Here is a 23,707-nt window from a genome sequence, read left to right as displayed (position 1 = left end):
TGGCTCACGCCTGTAATGCTTGCTATTCAGGAGGCTGAGATCTGAGGATCGTGGTTCAAAGCCAGCCCGGGCAAGAAAGTCCATGAAACTCTTATCTCCAATAAACCACCAGAAAATCGGAAGTGGCGCTGTAGCTCAAGTGGTAGAGTGCTCTCCTTGAGCTGAAGAGCTGAGAGACAGTGTCCAGGCCCAGAGTTCAAGCCCCCACAACTGACAAAAAAAAAAAAAAAAAAAAAAAAAAAAGCTAAGGTATAGCACTAAGGCCATGAATTCTAGCTCTACTTACTGGATCCAAAACCAAAGTAACAAAAACAACAACAAACAAAACACAAGCCAATCTCTGGTGGCTCAGGCCTGTAATCCTAAGTACTTAGGAGGCTGAGATTTGAGGATCATGGTTTGAAGCCAGTCAGGGCAGAAAAGTCCATGAGACTCATCTCCAATTAACTATCAGAAAACTGGAAGTGGAACTATGGCTCTAAGTGGTAGAGTGCTAGTCTTGAACAAAAAGAGAGCTCAGGGACAGCATGCAGATCCTAAGAAGAGGTTAAAATATTCATCAATTAATCTCTTGGGCTGGAAAATAACATGTATTTCCTATTGCTACTGGATTTCACTTTTCCCCTGATAGAAATTCCTTTAAAAAATGACTACTTGCCAGGCATTGGTGACTCATGCCTGTAATCCTAGTTACTCAGCAGGCTGAGATCTGAGGATCACGGTTCAAAGCCAGCCCAGACAGGAAAGTCCGTAAGACTCTTACTTCCAATTAACTACCAGAAAACCAAAAGTGGTGCTATGGCTCAAGTGGTAGAACATTCACCATGAGCTGAAAAGCGCAGGGACAGCGCCCAGGCCCAGAATTCAAGCCCCTCAACTGACAAAAAAAAAAAAAAAGTCCACTTGTTTTCTTCCTCTGGCAAATACAAATGGTCTTCTCTTTGTTATTGTGCATTCCTCCTCTTCATTGTGAAATTATTTTGTATGAACTTCAAACATTCTCTGTTAACCGGTAGCGAAGTCACTGGCAAGTCCCCAGAGGCCCAGACATGATGGCACTCCTGCCTAGGACCCACCCACAGGAGTCTCCAGGAACGGTCGTGAAGTCAGTCAATGGTTAGATTGCTAGGGTGCAGCTTCAATCACACAAACACAACAGGGCAGGTTAAGGGTTATTTTAGTATTTGCTTCCAGGACTGGGGGAAAGTACACAACACAAAAGTCAAGGGTTTGGGCAGGAAGATGGAAGGAAGGGCCCATGGGCCAAAGTCATCTTGGGGCCCAAGACATTATCCAACCTGTTTTTTCTATGGAAGCTTGAATTGTTAGGGTTGTTGTTGTTGTTGTTGTTGTTTTGGGGGGTACAGTCGTGGGGCCTTGAACTCTGGGCCTGGGCAGTGTCCCTCAGCTCTTCAGCTCAAGGCTAGCGTTCTACCACTTGAACCACAGCGTCGCTTCCAGATTTTTCCTTTTTGCTTATGTGGTGCTGAGGAATTGAACCCAGGGCCTCAGGCATGCAAGGCAAGCACTCTACCACTGAGCCACCTTCCCAGCCCCAGGTTTATAGCAAACAAAGCATGTACTAAGAGGTATGCAGTGACTAAATGATTCTATTAAAGAAAGTGGCAAGAAAGTAGAGACCTCTGCCTTCTAGGTGGGAGAATTTTTATGTCTGGCTACCAGCTGGCACCATTGTGTTGGACTATGATAATGGAATTGTATGGAGGCAATTGAGTACTGCTTCCGCTATGAGAAAACTATACTTAGCGTGTTGAGTCTAAATAAAATTGTAATCATTCACTATAGAAATTTATCATACTTAGAGAGGGGTTGGAGGCTTGGCTCAAGTGGTAGAGTGCCAGCTAATGAGTGAAAACACCAGACACTATGTTTGAGTCCTGGTCTTAGGGAAAAAAACAATACAACCCCCCCCCGCCTCAAATTTAGATATATGTATATATTGAAATATTGAAACAATAATGATCACCATTGTTCATATGATTTAACAGGCAGTTTAGATAAGGGTCTCTGGCTCACGAGGCTGCAATCAAACTGTTGAGTGAGATGTCAATTTATCTGAGGGTTTAATTGAAAAACAGTCAGCTTCCATGTTTATTCACATGCTTGATGACAGGAGTGAGTTCATTTTTGGCTATTGGCTAGAAGCTAACCTCAGTTTCCTGCCCAGAGGGTGTCTCCAGAGGGTACTCACTCATAACTCATAATAAAACAAGCTTGCTTTCCTCCAAGTGGAAGCCACAACCTGAGTATTGGTACTAACAGCCTGTCACTTCAGTGGCATCACGATGTCCAGGCTTCGTTCAAGATGAGAGGAGTGAATAAGGGTTTGACCAGGAGGTTGGAACTGCATGGCTAAGGGTCATCTCAAGAAGCTATGCCATTTTTTAGTAATGAATGAATGAAGGGTGCATGATGCTCATTGTTGTGAACCACCTTTCATACACTTGCTCATCTAACTCTTCTACTGGCTGTCATCATAATCCTTGTTCATCTTCTTTCATCCCTTCTGTTTCTAGTCTGACTCTTCTAAGTCACAGTATTCCATGTCTGTAGTAAGTCACAGAATTCATTCCATGTCTGTGCTTACTCTCTCAGAAAGTGTAACTGTTGGGGCTGGGAAAGTGCTCAGTGGTAGAGTGCTTGCCTTTCATGTACGAGGCCCTGTGTTCTATTTCTCAGCACCACATAAGCAGAAAAAGCTGGAAGTGGCGCTCTGACTTAAGTGATAGAGGGCTAGCTTTGAGCTGTAGAGCTGAGTGATAATGCCCAGGCCCAGAGTTCAGGCCCCACGACTAGAAAAAAAAAAAAAAAAAAAAGAAAGTGTAACTGTCATAAGCCTCCTCCAGTCTAGCTCTTTCACTTGTGTTCTGTGAAATCACTATAACTCACACAAAACTAAGTGGCAGTGCCATTTGGTTTATCTTTCCCCTCCACTTCCCAGAAGATAAAATCCTTGAGCATGTTTTAACTGTGTGTATCTTGAGGACCTCACAAAAGTCCTTCTGGTTCTAGCATTCTATAACCCATTGACTCATGACCTGATTGGATCTCGTAGTGCTGCTCACACAGGAGCAGGCAAGATTTATTCACTTAGTAATTATTGAGTACCTACTATCTGCCAGCAGCATTTTGAGTGCTTTGGGATGCAGCCCTATGGAAGCCACACAAGGTCCTTGCTTATAGGAACTTTCAGTCTCAGGGTAGATAGTAATAAATCATAATAATTCGTGATGAAAAGGACAAGTGCAGAATGAAGCTAGATAAATGGAATCTTACCTTGACTGGGAGTTTATGTAAACTGAAACCTTGAAATGAAGTAGGAGTTAGATAAGCAAAAAGAGGTGTCAAGGATGAATAGCTTAGAGAAAGCTTCAAGTTTTAACAAGCTCCTGGTCCTCTTGCCTAGTGAAAGGAGGGAGCTTATTTTTAAAGAACTTTATGTAAACCATCTTCTCTACTTATGATTTATTTAGGAAAGTCAATTAGTACAGAAGATGATGGAGTTTCTTCTTCACCTCTACTTGTTTATGGTCTTGCTTTCATCTTACATCATTTTATCATAGTCATAACAACTATCATGTCAATCTATTGTCTTGAAACATTATTGTGGGTGTGGTTACTCTGGAGATATATTCTGGATCAGCAGCCCATCCCTTATAGTTCGTTCTTTGCTTTTGGAGCAGATGTCTGCATGCTGATGCCAGTGACTGAAATGGGAATACTTGGAAAGAAAACTTCATTTTTGGATATTCGAGCTATATGTGCAATATTAAGCAGGTCTGTCAATGAGGAATGAATACACTTGTCTGGACTGGAAAATAAATAAATTTGATGGTTTCCAATGTTATGGAGTTCTTGGTGTGGAAGAGATTCCACTTATCTTTGTGTTATTCTGGGTACTGAGATCCTAGACTTGTCATGCTGAGGAATACAAAGGTTTAAAGTTTGGGATGATGAAGAGTTTCAGGCAAAGGAGAGTAAGAAAGTAACTATAGAAATTTTTAAAAGAAACAGGCTTTCTAGAGAGAAATATGCAGGTCTGAATTTTAGTTCCACCAGTTATTAACTATGTTATTCTGTTTTTAGGTATAAAGCAGAAATGATGATGCCTTTCTTAGAGACAGTATAGGGTTTTGTCTAGATAACCCTTAATCTAAATTATCCGAGACTTAGTTTGGCTTTGCCAAAACATCTGGGCGTGTGGGAAGTTTTCTACTTTGCTCACCTCTTATTTTTCTCACAGTGGGATGGGCTTAATAATACAACTTACTACAGAGACTTAATGTGAGGAGTAATATAGTGTGGAACAAGAGCTGAAAGGTAGAATGCATGCATGAAGCCCTGGTTTGGCCCCCAGCCCTGCAAAAAAACCCCAAAAGAGCAGAAAACCTGGTGGTATACTAAGAATAATGTAAATAATAAATAATGAAAGAAGGTGTATATATATTACTAACATATAGTAAATAAATCAATGTCAGCTATTATTTTTAGGCTGTCTAAAAATAAACAGAACAAATGTACAGAAAATGCCACATATTAAGAACTCAAAAGATGACAGATATTGCTATTAGCTTCTTATTAAATTCAAATTGTTGGATATGAAAAGATGAGTACAAAGTGGCATTTCTGTTTAGAGGAGTCTTTAACTAGAACCAATGAAATGGATCTTTCTATAACTTCCAGGAAGGAAACTTTTGGAAGTAAATGTACACGTTATGGAGTCTACAATATAGTAGCTTCCAGAAGAAACATAAACTAGAATATCTATTTCTTTTCTTTCTTCTTCTTTTTTTTGGGGGGGGGGAGGGGAAGTTCTGGTGCTTGAAGTCGGCCTGACCACTGTGCCTGAGTTTTGTGTTCAAGGTTAGTGCTCTGTCATTTTAGATACAGCTCTACTTCTAGTTTTTGCTGGTTAAATGGAGATGAGTCTCATAGGCTTTTCTGCCCAAGCTGGCTTTGAACTGCTGTCTTCAGATCCCAGCCTCCTGAGTAGCTAGAATTACAGGTGTGAGCACACTCAACCTGTAACTATGATAAAAAATTATTATAAAAGTGATGTACAGAGGGGTTACAGTTATATGTCATGGAAAGAGTACACTTTATTTTATTTTATTTTTTTGCTGGTACTGAGGCTTGAACTGTGGTCCAGTTCGCTGACCCTAAGCTCCTTTTGCTCAAGGCTAGCACTCTGCCACTTGAACAACAGTGTCACATAAGGCTTTTTCTGTGATTTAATTGGAAATAAAAGTCTCACAGACTTTCCTTCCTGGGCTGGCTTTGAGCTGTACTCCTCAGATCTCAGCCTCCTGAGTAGGTACTATTACAGAGGTGAGCAACTAGTGCCCAGCTTAAGAGTACATTTCTTGCCTGAAGCCCGTGGCTCACTCTGCCTATAATCCTAGCTACTCAGGAGGCTGAGATCTGTGGGTCGTGGTTCAAAGCCAGCCCAGGCAGGAAAGTCCATGCGACACTTATCTCCAATAAACCAGCAGAAAACCGGAAGTGGCACTGTGGTTCAAGTGGTAGAGTGCTAGCCTTAAGCTGAAGAGCTGAAGGACAGTGCCCAGGCCCAGTGTTCATGCTCCACAACCAGCCAAAAAAAAAAAAAAAAAAAAAAAAGGAAAGAGTACATTTCTTTTTGGACAAAGTCGCCCCTTTCCTTGCTCTGTTTTTCCCTCCTGTTCCACCCACAAATTGTATATTTCATTTTCAACAGTCTAGTGAGTACCACTGCTGCATTTGTTCCCTATTATTATGATAAGACCAACCCTCAGTTTGGGTGGGTATTTGTGTTCCAAGAGTAAAAGGGAAATAAAAGACAAGTGGTAATCCTAGCTACTCAGCAAGCTGAGAGCTGAGGATTCTGGTTTGAAGCCAGCAAAGGTTAACAAATCAGAGACTATTTTATCCCATTAACTAGCCAAAGCCATAAAGCCAGAGTGGAGGTGTGGCTCAGAAAGAAACACACACACACAAGTAAAAAAAGGGAATCTAGGCCCGTTTCAAGCATGACAGTCCAGAAGCAGCTCACTTTGTAGTCTTTGCCATAAGGTGGGGAACCAGGTCACCAGTTTTGCTACTTTGCCAAAGTCAACCCATACAAACATCCAGTCAGATCACGAAACTGTTGGGACCAAAGTCGTAGGTTAGACGCACAAGTTCAGCAATTTAGGAGTAAACAAGTACTGTTAACACGTTTTTACAGTATGTGAAGGGGTTCAACATTCGAGAAAAACGAGACAAGCTTTGAAAAAGAAAAGTCTCCCCGCTCACAGGTGGTGTTTTTTGTTTTTTATTTTTAATGTCGTAGGACATAGAAGGCTTGCGGAAGTTCCCCTGCGGGACTTTCCGAAGTCCAGACTCCTTAACTTCCACCTTTCTCACCAGCCATATCTAGTTTTCAATTTCTTCTTCACTTTTCCCAATCAAATTTTCCCTTCTTGGACCTCTTCCTTACGTTCGCACCAGGAAAAAAATAAAAGTAAAAATGTGGCCAAACTTGTCCTTAATGGCGCTCCGTAATTCTACTATTCCTCCACCCTTCCTCACCTCCACTTGGCCCCGCCCCGCCTTAGTCTAGGGCCACCCCTACACCCCCCAAGCCCTTAGAGTTCGCGCCTGCGTATCTCCAATTCAGTCTCTTTTCCTTTCCTGGCGACCAATCCACTTCCTGCCTTCCGGTCCTTGGAATACTCCTCCCCTCTGCTGGGGCCTTGACTGGAGGTTCTGAGATAGGCTGCCCTATATGCTGCCTGTTTGAAGAAAATTCTCTTCTTTGTCAAGCGGGAAATTGAAACGAACCTCTAAGCAAATATTTGTGCCTATATGAACATTTGCTACAGACACATCAAGGAGAAGGCCTGGAAATGGCGGGAAAACCTGCCGATCCAGACTGGTTTTGGTCTGGCACTACTGCGGGCAGCCCCTTCCTTTCCCCCTCCTCCGCCCCGCCTCCACTGGCAGCGCGGCCGCGCTGGTGAGTGGCGGGCGGGCGGGCCGGCGGGCGGAGGGAGGAGGGGGAGCGGAGGGAAGGCGGGCCCTCGGCGGCGAGAGCGGCGGGGGGAGGGGAGGGGAGAGGCGAGCGCTGGAGTTGGTGCTGGGAAACCCGGAGCTAATGTTGACAACGGGCTCGAGGTGAGTCCCGGGGAACCTCTTTTCCCTTCGCTCCAACGGCTGGGGGCAGGGAAGCGGGGCCGGAGGGCCCCGGCCTGGACTCTGCCTCCCCGAGGGACCCGAGAGGCTACTCGGCACCCCCGGCTCTCCGGGGGCGGCGGCGGAGCTGTGGAGGGACCGCGGGTCTCCGGGCGCCGTCTTCCTCAGAGCTCGGTCCGGGGGGTTCTCCTCGGCCTGGGCGCCCCCCGGGACCGGCATGAGGGGCGGCGGCGGAGGTGCCGGTCCCTCATGCCTGGGCCGGGCCTCGGGGCCGGAGGCGGGGAGCCCTCTGTGGCGGGTTGAAGGTGTTTGGGGGCGTGGAGCGGGGCGAGGGGAGGTGGGAGAGGATGGGAACCGGGGAGCCGGCTCGAGAGTCTTGGGTGGTGGTCGGTGTGGGATGAGAGGTTGGGGTCGGGCCGGCCGGCCGAGTTGACTGGTACCCCTTAGGTGGGCCGTGTGGCGGGATGGTGTGTTGTGTGTGGGGGCTTCGGGGGGCATAGATGTGTAGAGGAAGGGAATTGGGGCGATTATGGAGGTGGTGGGGTAAGGCTGTTGGGTTTACTTTTAGTCCCATAAAGTGGTTGATTCTTGGCTTCTTAATCATCCCAAGTCTCCGGTACTGTTGCTAGTGTAGTTGAACTAAGGGCAGAGGTAGGGTGTGTGTGTGTGTGTGTGTGTGTGTGTGTGTGTGTGTGTGTGTGTGTGTGTGTGTGTGTGTGTGTGTGTGTGTGTGTGTGTGTGTGTGTGTGTGTGTGTGTGTGTGTGTGTGTGTGTGTGTGTGTGTGTGTGTGTGTACAGGAAATTTGGGGTGTGTGTGTGTGTGTGTGTGTTGGGGGGGTGTTAACAGGAAATTTGGTGTCTAGGGTGGCAAATCAGAGCCCGCTTCTAGGATTGGGGTGGGGTGGGGGGTAACACACAAGGGTGACCAGCCTTTCAAGTCTCTTAAAAGAATTTACGCCTTCTGGGATGCATGATTCAGAAGTAAAACATTGGCTCTTGTCCCTTATTATAGTTCTTGTAGGTACAAATCGTCAAGAAAACCGTTCTTGAATTCTAGTGAAACAGCATCCAATTTGAACGTGTCCTTTATATATGAGGACTTTTTAAAAGAAGGAAGTGAAAGACTAGGGAAAACTACCCCAGTGTTGTTCTGCCTTTAGAACATTTTCAATTCAAAACACAGAATGGAAAGGTAGAACAGCATTCTCTTACTCTGTTGTATTTTCAGAGCAGCTCATTGTGATTTCATACACAGTCCATATGGTACTTTGCAAGGAAAGGTCTTTAGTAGGGAAACACCCCTTCTGTTCCCTTTTCCAACCCTGCACACTCCGTGGTCCTATGTTTTACTAGTTAAGTAGGTTTACTTTATTTTGGAACTTAAGAGTATATTTAGAAAACCAAATCAAATATACAACTCAAGTGCCAGAGCGCTATTTTGGGAGCTAAGGAAAGGTAGTTTTCAATCATGGTTTCCTTTTAAGTGATGTCTGAATTTAATTAGATTAAGTTAAGTAGTTTGTAAGAACTAATCATATTTTAACTAAAAAAATAATTTTCATATCGATCATTTTGGCATAGAATCTATTTAAAGTTCTGGATTTTGTGTGAAACACTTGGAAACATTTTAGATGAAATGCTTGATTTTATTAAATCATGAATTTATTTAAATAAGTTTTAGCATTTTACTAAATAGAACTAAATCCTCGGTTTAATTTCTTTAATTCCTATGATATGAATGTATACCCATTCGAGTCATACTGTTTGCCATACGTTTATTTGGATTGTTTAAATATTAAGAGTCGGGATGTAGTGGAGAAGAGTGCCCGGTAGCTACTGAATCAGTTGTGTAGTGTTGGCAGATCACTTTGCTGTTGCCACCTCAGTGTAATCTTTGAGATATGTAGTAGAATCCAGTTAGAAAACTTAAAACTGTTCAGCATTATATGTAAAAGAGAATCGCCATTCTTAATGTGTTACAAGTTTAATAGGTTTGTAAGACAGCTGGTAGTGTCTCCCTCTTGTTGATGAATAACCAGACTAAGGAAAAGAGTTATGTTGCCTAGTTTCCGTATGTTGTAGGTTGGAAGGCAAACCTAAGATTCGATTTCAGAGATCATGAATGTTATTTTCACAAGTTACATCGCCCCCTCTACCTGAACCTTTGTCATAATTTTGTTGACTGGAATTGAGTTCTAAGTATACTTTAGATTTTAGATGTGTGCTTCTAATGTAGAGTGAAATGATTCATTAAGACCATGTCTGGGCTTGATGGTTGATACCTGTAATTCCAGCTACAGAGATTAGGAGGGTTGTGAAGTTCAAGGCTAGTCCAAGCCAAAACAAAACATGTAGTATAATGGTACAAGTCTGAAATCCCAGCCATGCAGGAGGCAAAGGTAGCAGGGTTGTGGTACAAAGTCAGATACTAAACTAAAACAAAAAGAATTGGAGGTGTGGCTCAAGTGGTAGAGCATAAGCCTATTAAGCACAAGGCCCTTTACTTCAAACTACAATATGCCCAAACAAAAAAACCAAAGTAGAATTAGCAGTCTTATTAAGAATCTGTTTTATCATTTTTCTGGAGTGGGGTTTGTCTTAACTTATGAATGACAACTACTGTTTGTTCACAAATACAGAAGGTGTTTAGAGTTTATTGAGTGAATGAATATTGTAGACTTAGAAAAGTTTGGGGTTCTAGCTAATAAATGATGGTCTTTTATGAATCTGTCATGCACCAAACAAATTTTCTGACATCTTAGGAGAATTTAAATTTGTACTCTTGGGGATTGAACTCAGGGCCTCATGCTTTCAAGTGCTGTCCTTCTTGATCTACATACATCCCTAGCTCTTTGGCTTTTGTTCTTATTTTCCCAGGTGGTCTTGCTGACTTTACTGGGCTGCCCTTGAACTTCAGCCCTCCTACCTCTACATTCTACAAGCTTGTGCTACTATGCTAGCTTGTGTTTTGAGATAAGAGTCTTACTAACTTTTGCCTAGTCTGGCTCCAACTACAATCCTTTTGTTTCTGCCTCCTGAGTAGTTGGGATTACAGGTAGGCACCACCAAGCCTTGCTAAATTTAAGATTGAGTTTGATTTTGTGAGTGAGGCATTAGTTATAAATTCTGATGCAGTTCTTTCTCTTGTCTGAGAATTGTAGGTTATGTAATCCTGAAATGTCCCTTCTTGATATTTCACATCAGAAATGACAAATTCTATATAAACATTAATTTTTTCAGATAGTAACTAATATTCCTAAGTAAGATTGTGTTACTATCTTATATGTAAGTTGTCTCTATTCTTATCAGCCAGTGTCTGCCAATAATCTCAAAACATTATGTAAAAACTGCTTAGCCATTACTAGGAACTCTTCCCATTTTTGAAATTCATAATTTTATGATTTCTCATATCATTGTATCAGTTCTGGCCTCTCAAGGTTTTTTATTTTAAGACTGTGCATTCAGATTCTAGCTCTATAAACCCTCTGTGGCAGCCTTGGTCAGGTTACTTGGTCAACTCTCAGTTTACTCATTTATAAAATAGGGAAAAGAATACCCATCTCATAAAAATTTTAGTATTAAATGAGATAATGTACATAAAATGTTCAGTATGGTGTCAGTGAATAGCTATTTGCATTATACTGTACGGTATTTTCATACTAAGGCTACTTACACTTTTTTATATTTTAGAAGTGATGATTTAAACAGGAGTACCAGCCATTTTTTGTACTGAGTTCCACCAGTGGGTGTCAGGTCAAAATAAATACCAATGGAAAAGGAGGAGAAATAGGAAAGTAAAAGAGGCTACTAAATGGGTTGTGTAACTCCCAAATTTACTTCTACTGACCTTAGTTGTTTTTGGTGATACCAGCTTGTCTGCCTCTCTGTCTCTGTCTCTGTCTCTCTGTGTCTCTGTCTCTCTCTCGCACACATACACATACATATAATTTGTATGTATGTGTGTTTGGAAGGTTTGGAAACCTTGTGCTGGTGTCTGTTATACTGGCAGGTATAGAACAGATTTTATAATCATTATGTTTATTAAAATTGGCTTGTACTAACAAAAAGATTAAAGATCTGGGCTAGTTGGAAATGATTAACAGTCTATTTAATTGGGAAAGGTTAATAGTAAAATTAGAGCAATGAGGTAAAATTTGCTTTATTTTGTTTTGCCCATTGATTTATATTGGAGGTCAATTTTTGTTTTCCTTTCCTTTTCTAGCTTATTTTTTGCTGAATGTTGTACGAAATAATGAAACAATAGATCATTCTTTCTGCTCCACCACCTCCTTATATGTGTATGTGGTGGTGGGAATTGAACCTGGATTTACCACTATGGAATATCCCCACCAAAAAGAATACACTTAAAAAATACATACGTACATATACATACATGAGCATCAAACGCAAGCCTAGCGTATATTTGTTAGGTAGGTTTTCTTTTACTGAGCTCCATCTGTAGTCTACAGTATCTCTCAACACTTAAAAGTACTGCGGTAAAAACTGATTCAATATGTTCTTAATACAGTGGCTTATTGTTTTGGAATTGATAATCGTCTAATCTGAGCCATAGGTATATGAAAGTACATATACTTTTTTTTTTTTGTGTCACTTCTGGGGCTTGATCTCAGTCTGGGTGCTGTTTCTGAGCTTTTTTGCTCAAGCCCATGCTCTACCACTTGAGCCAAAGTTCTACCTTCTGGCTTGTTGGTGGTTAATTAGAGATGAGGGTCTTAGGGACTTTCCTTCCCAGGCTGGCTTTGAACTGGTCATCCTTAGATCTCAAGCCCTTTGGGTAGCTAGGATTACAGGTGTGAACCAGTGATGCCCAGCTACTGGGATTTTTTTTGTGTGTGTGTTTCTTGGGGCTTGAACTCTGGGCCTGGACACTGTCCCTGTGCTCTTCAGCTCGACGCGAGCGCGCTACCACTTGAGCCACAGCACCACTTCTGGTTTACTGGTGGTTTATTGGAGATAAGAGTCTCATGTACTTTCTTTCCTGCTGGGCTGGCTTTGAACCGAGATCCTCAGATCTCAGCCTCCTGAATAGCTAGGATTACAGATGTGAGCCACCAGTGCCTGGCTGGGTTTTTTTTTTAATGTTTCAGTTTCTCCTTAACTAAAAAGTAAAAAAGAAAAGCATAACTAATAATTATAGAATGTGGGATTTTACCAAGATTTTCTTAAAATCTCAGGAATACTATTAATTTTGTGTAGTTTTGTTCTCATGGTGGTTGTTGTTGGTTGTGGGGCTTGAACTCTGGGCCTGGGTGCTGTCCCCTCAGCTCTTCAGCTCAACGCAAGTGCTCTACCACTTGAGCCACCGTGCCACTTCTGGTTTTCTGGTGGTTAATTGGAGATAAAGAGTCTCATGGAATTTCCTTGCCCAGGCTGGCTTTGAACTGTGATCCTCAGATTTCAGCCTCCTGTGTAGCTAGGATGACAGGTGTGAGCTACCAGTGCCCAGCTTTGTATAATTTTTAACAGTTGCTACATTGCATTAATATATTTTGTTTAAAAATGGTATATCAGTAAATACAATTCTACATCTTCGCTTGAATTCTTCACAGATTGTCCTGGGTCACATAATGCCAGCTGAGCGTAAAAAGTCAGCAAGTATGGAAGAAAAAGAATCTTTACTAAACAACAAGGAAAAAGACTGCAGTGAAAGGCGGCCGGTGAGCAGCAAGGAGAAACCAAAAGATGATCTCAAGATCTCTGCCAAGAAGGAGGTCAGTAAGGTCCCTGAAGACAAAAAGAAGAAACTTGAAGACGATAAGAGAAAAAAGGAGGACAAGGAACGCAAGAAAAAAGAAGAAGAGAAGGTGAAGGCAGAGGAAGAATTAAAAAAAAAAGAGGAAGAAGAAAGAAAGAAACATGAGGAAGAAGAGAGAAAAAAGCAAGAAGAGCAGGCAAAACGACAGCAAGAAGAAGAAGCTGCTCAATTGAAGTAAGAAAATTTATTTTGATTTTGGATGTGAGGGAATGGGAAGATTTGGAACATTTTGAGAAAGGATTATTTGAAATAAAACTTCCTGTGTGCAGCTCCTTAAGTCTGGAGTAGCTTAATTTATTTTTAATGACTAGATTATAAGGTCTAGGGTGAGCTAAATTTTTTTAAACCTTTTTCATGGTGGGATAATACTTAATTTTTGGCTGCTTTTCTCATACAGTTCTTTAGTATCTGTTCTATTTTATTTTATTGTTGAGTGCTGGGGATTGAATTTAGGGACTTACACATGTTAAACACACACTCTGCAACTGAACCATACCTCAGTCACGGTAGTTCCACTTTCATGATGAGCTGAAACTTTAGGTCTGGAAAGCAATTATAGTGGCTAGTTTTGACATTGTCACTTAACCATAATTCTTTTTGAGCTTTTTGCTTAATTATTTTAATTTTTTTTTTTCCTAAATTAATTCATGATGGGTGCCACTGGTTCACACCTTTATACTATCTATTCAGGAAGCTGAAATCTGAAGATCCAGAATCAAAGCCAATTGGAGCAGGAAAGTCTCTTTATTTTTAAATAACCACCAAAAAGATGGAAGTAGAGCTGTAACTCAGGTGGCAGAGTCCCAGCCTTTAATGACCCCAGTATCAGTATATGTACACACACACACACACACACACACACACATGCACACACGCATGCACACGCACACACACACTCATGAGATGCTCAGTTTCACAGTAACTTTTCTACCTTTCTCTTGCCATTAAAGAGCTTAACTTTTTACTGGGAAAATTTGAAACATGGTAAAAATCAGAATGGTATAATAAGTCCCTCTTTCCCCACCATCAACTCAACATCATCAATTATCAACTTTTTCCTTCTTGAATATTTCAAAGCAGCATGTTGTTATTAGAATTTTTATTTATTTTTGTTGGTCCTGGGACTTGAACTCTGGGCCTGGGTGCTGTCCCTGAGCTCTTCAGCTCAAGGTGAGCATGGTACCACTTGAGCCACAGGGCCACTTCTGGTTTTCTGGTGGTTTATTGGAGATAAGAGTTTCACAGCTTTTCCTGTCCAGGCTGGCTTTGAACTGCTATCCTCAGATCTCAGCCTTCTGAGTAGCTAGGATTACAGACATGATCCACAGGCGCCTGGCTTGAATTGTGCTTTTTGAAGATTTGCTTTTTCTGCCAGTCTTATGTTTGCATGTGGCTGGGAGCTTTCTAAGAGATACTCAAATATCCATGCTCCCAATAGTAGATGCAACCTCCTTTAATGAGAAATTGTAAAATTATAGGATAGCTATGGAAAGATCATCTCAGAAAGAGGGAAATATACTTTCATATTGATTTATATTATAAAATTACATATTTGGGTATACCAAAGTCAGATTATTGATTCTTTCCCTTCCACCCTTGCCCAAACAATCATTTCTGTAATTTAAACTATCTCGAATGGAAAAATGGGTATATAACTGTTTTTAACCTATTTTCAGGGTAATTTAACATTGAGTTTTTTTGTTTTTTGTTTTTTACTTTTTATTTCAGGGTTTTAATTTTATTATTGTTTAATTTTTTTTTAACTGATAGTTTTTCTCTGGTTCCTTTACAAATTTTCTAAGTTATACTTGAATTTTTCTGGCCCCAGACCTAAAGGTTGATTAAGCTATGGATGGAAAAATAGAATCTTAATATTCCATTTTTTTGGGGGGGGGTGTTGGTCATGAGGCTTGAAGTCTGGGCCTGGGTGCTGTCCCTGAGCTCTTCAGCTTAAGGTGAGCACTTTACCACTTGAGACACAGCTCCTCTTCTGTCTTTTTGGTGGTTAATTGGAGATAAAGAGTCTCACTTACTTTCCTGCCTGGGCTGGCTTTGAGCTCGATCCTTAGATCTCAACCTCCTGAGTAGTTAAGATTATAGGCGTGAGCCACCAGCGCTCAGCCAAAATATTTTTAATGCTTTTTTTGGGTGGTACTGGGCTTTGAACTCAGGACATGTGTTTACTAGGCATGCACTCTATCACTTGAGCTAAACCCTTACCCCTTATTTTCTTTTTGTTTTTGAGACAGAATCTCAGGCTAACCTGGAACTCACTGTCTAGCTCAAGTTGGCATTAAATTTAAAGTCTCTCTTGCCTCAGTCTCTCAATTGCTAGGATTAGAGGCATGAGCTACCATATCCATCCTATAATGGTTATTCTTTAACCAAATGTACATATTTTCTATTTACCCAATATTTTTGTTTTATATCTTTCTCAAGCATAATATTGCATATTTTTTATTTTTCATATTGAACATTATGTTTTTAATCCTATTAATTGCTTATAGACAGAATGATTGTTAATGATTGCTAATTTGGATCTAATCAGAATCCTTCATTCTCCCTTCTGTGTTCTAGACTGTTAGTGTCTGAAATCATTAATAAATGTCTTCAAAAGTAAGGAAAAGGGGCTAGGAATGCAGCTTAGTGGTAGAGTGCTTGCCTAGCATTCATGAAGCCATAGGTTCGATTCCTTAGTACCACACAAACAGAAAAAGCCAGAAGTGAATGGTGCTATGGCTCAAGTGGTAGAGTGCTAGCCTTGAGCAAAAGAAGCTCAGGGACAGTGACCAGGCCCTGAGTTCAAACCCCAGGACTGGCCAAAAAAAAAAAAAGGGGGGGGGGAAGGGCAGTCTGCATTATTTTCTTTGCCTGCCTGCCTGCCTGCTTTTCTTCCTTCCTTCCTTTGCCTATCTTTTCCTTCCTTCCTTTTTTTTTTTGCCAGTCCTGTTTATGTGGTACTGAGGAATCGAACCCAGGGCTTCATGAATGCTATGCAAGCATTCTACCACTAAGCGCATTCCCAGCCCTTCATCTTTCTTCCTTTCTTTTCTTTTTTTTTTTCTTTTTTTTTTGTGTGCTGGTTCTGGGACTTGAACTCAGGGCCTGGCTCTCTGTCCCTGCATTTTGTTGTTGTTGTTGTTTGCTTTTTTTTTTTTTTTAATGGTTGTGGGGCTTGAACTCAGGGCTGAGCACTGATCCTGAGCTCTTGTACTCGAGGCTATTGCTCTACCATTTTGAGCCACAGTGCCACTTCTGGTTTTCAGGTGGTTAATTGGAGATAAGAGTCTCACAGGCTTTCCTGCCCTGTCTGGGTTTGAACTGCTGTCCTCCGATCTGAGCCTTCTGAGTAGGTAGGGTTACAGGTGTGAGCACTGACTTCTGATTTTTTTTTTTTTTTAACAAGGTTAGTACTGCATCACTTGAGCCACACCTCCACTTCCAGCTTTTTTTGGTGTATGTATGGTTAATTGGAGATAAGAGTCTTTTATTTTTATTTTATTTATTTTATTTTTATTTTTGTTTACAGTCCTGGGGCTTGAACTCTGGGCCTGGGCGCTGTCCCTCAGCTCTTCAGCTCAAGGCTAATGCTCTACCACTTGAGCCACAGCGCCACTTCCGGCTTTTTTTTTCTGCTTATGTATGTGGTGCTGAGGAATAGAACCCAGGGCCTCAGGCATGCGAGGCAAGCGCTCTACCACTGAGCCACCTTCCCAGCCCGAGATAAGAGTCTTATGGACATTTCCTGTCTGGGTTAGCTTTAAACCATGATTTCTGAAGTCTCAGGCTATTGAGTAGCTAGGATTGATTACAGGTGTGATCCACTGGCACCCATCACAGTCTGCATCTTTTATTGATTCTGAATACTGAGATGACTATTTTTTTTGTTTTTGTTTTTGTTTTTTGTCGGTTGTGGGGCTTGAACTCTGGGCCTGGATGCTGTCCCTCAGCTCTTCAGCTCAAGGCTAGCGTTCTACTGATTGAGCCACAGCACCGCTTTTGGCTTTTTCTGTTTATGTGGTGCTGAGGAATCCATCCCAGGGCCTCATGCATTTGAGGCAAGCACTCTGCCACTGAGCTACCTTCCCAGCCTGAGAGATGACTTTTTTATTGGCTTTTACTCTTATGTGATTTACAATTGATACTTAAGGAAGTTTTATTTGTATTTTGTCTTTTACATAGAGAGAAAGAAGAATCTCTTCAGCTTCACCAGGAAGCTTGGGAACGGCATCAGTTAAGAAAGGAACTTCGTAGCAAAAACCAAAATGCTCCAGAAAACCGACCAGAGGAAAATTTCTTCAGCCGCCTAGACTCAAGTCTGAAGAAAAATACTGCTTTTGTCAAGAAACTAAAAACGATTACAGAACAACAGAGAGACTCCTTGTCTCATGATTTTAATGGCCTAAATTTAAGCAAATACATTGCAGAAGCAGTAGCTTCCATTGTGGAAGCAAAACTGAAAATCTCTGATGTGAACTGTGCCGTACACCTGTGCTCGCTCTTTCACCAGCGCTATGCTGACTTTGCCCCCTCACTTCTTCAGGTCTGGAAAAAACATTTTGAAGCAAGGAAAGAGGAGAAAACTCCTAATATTACTAAACTAAGAACTGATTTGCGCTTCATTGCAGAATTGACAATAGTTGGGATTTTCACTGATAAGGAAGGTCTTTCCTTAATTTATGAACAGCTAAAAAATATTATTAATGCTGATCGAGAATCCCACACTCATGTTTCTGTGGTGATAAGTTTCTGTCGCCATTGTGGAGATGACATTGCTGGACTTGTACCAAGGAGAGTAAAGAGTGCTGCAGAGAAGTTTAATTTGAGTTTTCCTCCTAGTGAGATAATTAGTCCAGAGAAACAGCAGCCTTTCCAGAACCTTTTAAAAGAGTACTTTACATCTTTGACCAAACACCTGAAAAGGGACCACAGGGAGCTTCAGAATACTGAGAGACAAAACAGGTGATTTTCAAATGTTTCTCAGAATTGAGAATTTATTTTGGAGCTCATACTTAAAATGCTTAAAGTCTTCAACACTGAAAGAACTTATGGAGAAGGGCTCCTTACAGGTGATTTTTTAACATTCCAGGAAAATTTCAAAGTGTAATGGTTGAGCCATGTTCAAATGAATTGACAGTACATTTCATTTTTGATTTGAAATGAATCTGGCAAGGAAATGGAAGCTTTTGCTTTGTGGATATGTTATTGTGATTTCAAAAACTGCCTAATAATTGGGCATAAATTTTCTTTTTCTTTTACTTCAATTTACTTGCTATTGTTTTCTGTTGTATACTTTAGATTATTAATGTCACTATTGCTACTTGCTGATTTTAAGAAAATGAATCTTTTTTTTGTTAGTCCTGGGGCTTGAACTAGGGCCTGAGCACTGTCCCTGAGCTTCTTTTTGCTCAATGTTAGTACTCTACCACTTGAGCCACAGCACCACTTCCCAGCCTTTTCTGTTTATGTGGTACTGAAGAATTGAACCCAGGGCTTCATGCATGCTAGGCAAGCACTCTACCACCAAGCCACATTCCTGGCTCAAGAAAATAAATCTTGACAGTATTTCAGATCAAAATTTTGAGAAACAGTCAACAAGATTTTGTGACAGCTTCTTAGATGCAATTTCACAGAGTATTTATAGAAGTTGTCTTTCTGGGGGTGTCCATTTAAGATTTTGGAAGAGTAATGTATTATGCAGTGGTAATTGGTAAAAAGATCTGAATAAGGAGCCACCTTTGATTGTTAAAAGAAATCATAGAGACTAGTATCTGTGTCAAGGAAGCATCTGCAAAAGTTGATGCAATTTGTGGGTTTTAGGTCAACTTTTAGGGCTGAAGGCGTGAAGAAAGGTGGCAACTACAATCATAGCTGAGTGTAGCTAGTTGAATGACGTGGTTGAGAATCTGAAATTCTTGTTGATTATCAGTTAGTATGGGGGAGTACCTTTCTATTGTTCTCAGAAGACTAGTGGAGCAGAACTGGTTTTAGTAGGTACCACTGGAAGATGATTAGCTTAACCAGATGAGACAGTAATTGTGTGTGCCAGTAGAAGTACTGTTAGGACATGGTCAAATAGGTACATAAATGATGTGGCTAAGTCCTGGTGGCCAAAAGTCATTTCTGAGAGGATCTGAAATGGTAATGGTTTAATCAGTGATTCTGTTGAGAAGAAAGAAAAAGTTGGGCACAGTGTCTAGATTCCTAGACACTCTACACACCTAGGTACTGGAGGCAGAGATCAGGAGGATTTAAGTTTGAGGCCCACTAAGGATTTTTTCCCCCCCCCTCCCAAAATTAGACTGCATCTCAAGAAACAAACAGCTTTGGTGGTTCATATCTGTGATCCAAGTTACTTAGGAGACATAAATAGGATTATGGTCTTGGGCCAAAAGCATGAGATCCTAGCTGGAAAATAGAAAAAAAAAGCCAGGCTTGGTTTTACATTCTTGTAATTCCAGCTGTCTACATGTCTACATGTTAAGGAAGAAAGATCACTTGAGTCTATGAGTTCAAGACCAGCTTGGGCAGCATAGTAAGAACCTATCTCAAGAAAAAAAATCAGCTCACACAAATGGCTATATCTGTAAACTTAGCTACTTGAGAGGCTGACAGCCGTAGAATTATGGTTCAAGCCCAGACACCAGAAAAGATCAAGAGCTCCTATCTCAGAAATAATCATCAAAAATAGGGCTGGGCTGGTGAAGTAGCTCAAGTGGTAGAGTCTCAGCATTGCAAATATGAGGCCCTGAATTCAAAGCGTAGTACTGCCCTACCCCTCCCCTTACAAAAAATAGGAAAAAGGATTGTTACCCATTTTGTGCCTTTGAATTTTAATGGCCACATTTCAGGTTTCCTAATTACAAGTTGCAATGTTTGGACATTTTCATAGTTTTCCCCCCATTCATCTCTCTGGTATATCACAACTGACTTTTTAAATATGATGGTAGCATTAGTTTTACTGGCTATTTTAAGGGTTTGTTTCCTTTTGGTTCTATAGTGGAGCAAATCTACAATGATTTAGCAGTTAGCTTTCTAGTTCAGGAATCTACTTTGGGATTCCTAGCAGATCTTATCAACAGGTAATATTCCTCTGGACACTTTCCCAAGGAGTTCATGCTTTCTCCACCACTCCAATGCTGGGCACATCTGTTTTCTATAAATTGCTATATCAAGGTGCAATTTGACTTCTCATGCAATAATTAAAAAAAAATAAATTTAGTTCTTTTTTTCTGGTACAGCTACTTAAAAGTGAGGGCTCATGAACTTTTTACCTGTTCACATGAGTAAACAGTAAATAGAAAATTCTGACAGCATTTCATAGTGTCGGTAATGGCTGGGGAACAGTCTTTGAGGGCAGATAGCTTGAAACACATTGATGTAGGACCTGTGAACTCTTTCCTTACATGACAGAACCTTAGATATTTGCATACTGAAGAGGTGTTTTCTTCCTCTCCAGACTAAATACCTCCAGTTCTTCAGTTTGTCCCATGATTTCCAGGTACTTCACTATCCTTCGGGCATTTGTTTTGGATGCATTCTTTTCTGTGTCTGACTTATATTGCTTAAAAGTTTTCAGCTGCCCTGTCATTCTTTTGACTTTTTCTTAGAATTATTGACATTAAAGCCTTATTGCTCATATGAACTGCTGTCAAGCAGTTTCTTCACTTTGAACTACTAAAGAAAAGACTTAAGCCTAAATACATATTTGCTGATTTTTTTAGACTTTATTCAGATGCTTTTGGAGTACTATTTTAACTAAAGATGATTTTATATATTGATTATATGTGCATTATTATATGCATATCTATATTATATATAGATACCTACCTTTGATAAAGAGACCTTTATTCATTTCTTATTTAAGACATTGGTAAACAGCTTTGTGGCTTTCTTTGAGAAACATCCATTTTGATACAGATTATGGTAATTAGTATAGAATTGTAGTTAGCATTTTAGAAATTATTTATCATGGCAGACTTTGGCCACTTAAAGATATAATTTGGAGGTGATAACTTTAAATACCATATAGAATAATTGCTTATGCCTAAACTAATTTGCTCATGCCTGTTTAGGCAATTTCAGTAGTAAAGGTGCAGGTACCTGACAGCAAACATGATCTAGGAAGGGGATTAGACACAATCCAATGGTAGTCTAGTTAATCTCTTTCCTACTATGAAAGTACTTGATTGCTAAAAGTTTCTCCTTTGTAGTTGTTATCAAGTATATGTTTTCATGGGAATAAATCATGTGCAGTAGTTTTACCCACTATGGCTTCTATTAGGTGTGATAGTGCTCAAAAATCAGTCTAGCTGGGCTGGGAAGGTGGCTCAGTGGTAGAGCGCTTGCCTTGCATGCTGGAGGCCATAAGTTCGATTCCTCAGCACCACATAAGCAAAAAGAAAAAAGCCGGAAGTGGTGCTGTGGCTCAAGTGGTAGAGCGCTAGCCTTGAGCTGAAGAGCTGAGGGACAGCGCCCAGGCCCAGAGCTCAGGCCCCAGGACCAGACCCCCCCCCCCCCCCCAAAAAAAAAATCAGTCTAGCTAAGATTTTTGTCAAGATGGTAGAATTTACTCAGAAAAAAATTTAAGATGATTTTGAAGCAAATTTTTATGACAATTTGATAAGAGTTCAGGCGATGAAAAGTAAAACCTAGTAGTTTTTTCTGGATCTACTTCGTGATTTTTTTTTTTAAGCAAAAATTTTAGTGTGTTATTTATGCGACTGTATAAGGTTTGGTACTATTGCTGTTTTTTTTCCTTCTTAGAGCCAATGGAAAGTTAAATAGTAGTTGGCATAAAAAAGTCTTGCCCGTTTTTGTGTGTGTGTGTGTGTGTGTGTGTGTGTGTGTGTGTGTGTGTGTGTGTGTGTGTGTCTGTCTGTCTGTCTGTTTGACTGTCTGGCTGTCTGGCTGTCTTGAACTCAGGGTCTGGGTGCTGTCCTGAGCTTTTATACTCTAGGCTAGTGCTCTGTCACTTGAGCCACAGCTCCTCTTCCAGCTTTTGTGTATGTGTGTGTGTGTGTGTGTGTGTGTGTGTGTATGTGTGTATGTGTGTGTTTAATTGGGGATAAGAATCCTGTGGACTTTTCCTGCTCTGGTGACTTTGAACTGTGATCCACAGCTCTTTGCTTCCTGAGTAGCTAGGATAATAGGTGTGAACCACTTGTACCTAGTAAGTTCTTGCCTTTAGTACAGTGGACTTCGGCAGGTTTCTTCCTGCCAAATGCATGATGCATTCTGTGTGTAATCTTAACTGATCCCTCATAGTGTCTCTGAAGGAAAAAATAGTATCAGGACTTACCCAATGTAGCAAGGATAGCTTTTCTTCAGTTGCATAGCATCCATCATTATAAGGGTATTAAGTCACTGGGTATTTAGTCAAATGCTACTTAAAAGCCCCAAAGAAGATAAAAAATAAGCACCCTGATCTGGTTAGGCTTGCCTTTGAAATACGCATTTGAGAGACATTGTAATTTCTGTATAAAATATGATGTAGGTAATACTAATTTGAGAGGAAGCATAGTTCCAGTATTTAACAACATGGATAGTGAAGCCAGGTTGCTTGGCTTCAAATCTTAGACCTGTCATCTACTCATTCTGTAATTTTGAGCAAATTACCTAGTACCTTTTTCCTTCAATTTTCCCATCTGTAAAATGCAGATAATATACTGTACCTCTAGGGAAAGAACAGTCATATAGTGAATTTGTATGTGTAGAAAGCACTTAATAACAGCATCTGGCACAAATAAAGTGTTCAGTAAAAATGCTAGGCTATTAGGGTGTCATTTGTGTAATCTTTAGGAAAACTTTTGAGTGAGACTTTCTCACCTTCATTTGAAATTTAGTAAATTTTTTTTTCTTTTGAGATAAGGTCTCACTTTGTAGCCAAAGCTGATCTTGAACTGCCTCAACCTCAGTGTTGAGATTATAAACATGTGCCACCATGCCCAACTCATAGCTTTTTTTTTTAAAGATAATGTAAAGCAACAGGCAATCTATATAAAATAACAAAAAATGAAGTAATAATAAAAATGTTAAGATGGCTAGGTGCTGGTGGGTTTTGTAATCCTAGCTACTCAAGGAGGCTGAGATCTGAGGATTGAGGTTCAAAACCAGCCCGGGCAGAAAAGTCTGTGAGACTCTTTATTTCCAGCTAACCACCAGAAAACTGGAAGTGTTCCTGTGGCTCATATGGTAGAGCACTCACTTTGAGCTGAGGAGCTCAGGGATAGCAAGCACCAGGCCAAGTTTAATCCCTATGACTATGGAGAATAAAAAATACATAGACCTATTACAAGGCATTAATGGATTTTCTTGATTATGCTTATGCTTTATTCAGAAATGGGGTATATATTGTTTTGTTAGGGTTGCAGTATTAAGCCAGTAATATAAAAAACACCACAAATCAAGGATTGATGTATCTTAACTATGCTTCTAGACAAAGATAGCTCATAGCTATTGGATAAAAGAGGCTTGCTATTTTTGTATTTTTGTTATAATAAAACTTGAAAGTTTTTTTTTCCTTTGGTCAATCCTGGGGCTTGTACTCAGGGCCTGGGCACTGTCCTTGAGCTTCTTTTGCTCACTCTAGCACTCTACCACTTGAGCCACATTCCTAGCCCTACTTGGTTTTTTACTTTTTAAAATTTATTTGATTTTTAGCTTACTTTTTAATAATTTAAAAGGGTACTAGTTTATGGGAGAAAATAAACTAGTTAAGGAGCATTTAACAGTGAAGTGATTTTGTTAACTCCAGTC

At 40.6% G+C, this 23,707-nt stretch overlaps 2 protein-coding genes across 4 annotated transcripts in view; one reads left to right on the top strand and one right to left on the bottom strand.

Moving 5' to 3' along the window:
* Positions 1 to 6,930: 6,930 nt before the first annotated feature.
* On the bottom strand, positions 6,931 to 7,671 carry LOC138805537 (uncharacterized). Its single transcript, XM_069990297.1, has one exon. The coding sequence runs from the start codon at positions 7,669 to 7,671 to the stop codon at positions 6,931 to 6,933; it is 741 nt and encodes a 246-aa protein (XP_069846398.1).
* Positions 7,076 to 23,707, top strand: part of Upf2 (UPF2 regulator of nonsense mediated mRNA decay) — a 101,332-nt gene continuing 84,700 nt past the window's right edge. Inside the window, exons 1-3 of one of the 3 annotated variants that reach the window (XM_069990354.1) lie at positions 7,076 to 7,155; positions 12,744 to 13,123; positions 17,132 to 17,911. In XM_069990354.1, coding sequence (XP_069846455.1) covers positions 12,762 to 13,123; positions 17,132 to 17,911 — 1,142 coding nt within the window. In that variant the 5' untranslated portion in view covers positions 7,076 to 7,155; positions 12,744 to 12,761. Of the gene's footprint in view, positions 7,156 to 7,362; positions 7,479 to 12,743; positions 13,124 to 17,131; positions 17,912 to 23,707 lie in introns of those variants that run through there. The other 2 variants (XM_069990355.1, XM_069990353.1) reach the window with 2 other exon arrangements.

This window comes from Dipodomys merriami, unplaced genomic scaffold (genome assembly GCF_024711535.1).
Source record: "Dipodomys merriami isolate MVZ:Mamm:240054 unplaced genomic scaffold, mDipMer1.0.p SCAF_4, whole genome shotgun sequence".
Classification (NCBI taxonomy): Eukaryota; Metazoa; Chordata; class Mammalia; order Rodentia; family Heteromyidae; genus Dipodomys; species Dipodomys merriami.
This window is presented reverse-complemented; position numbering and strand designations above follow the sequence as displayed.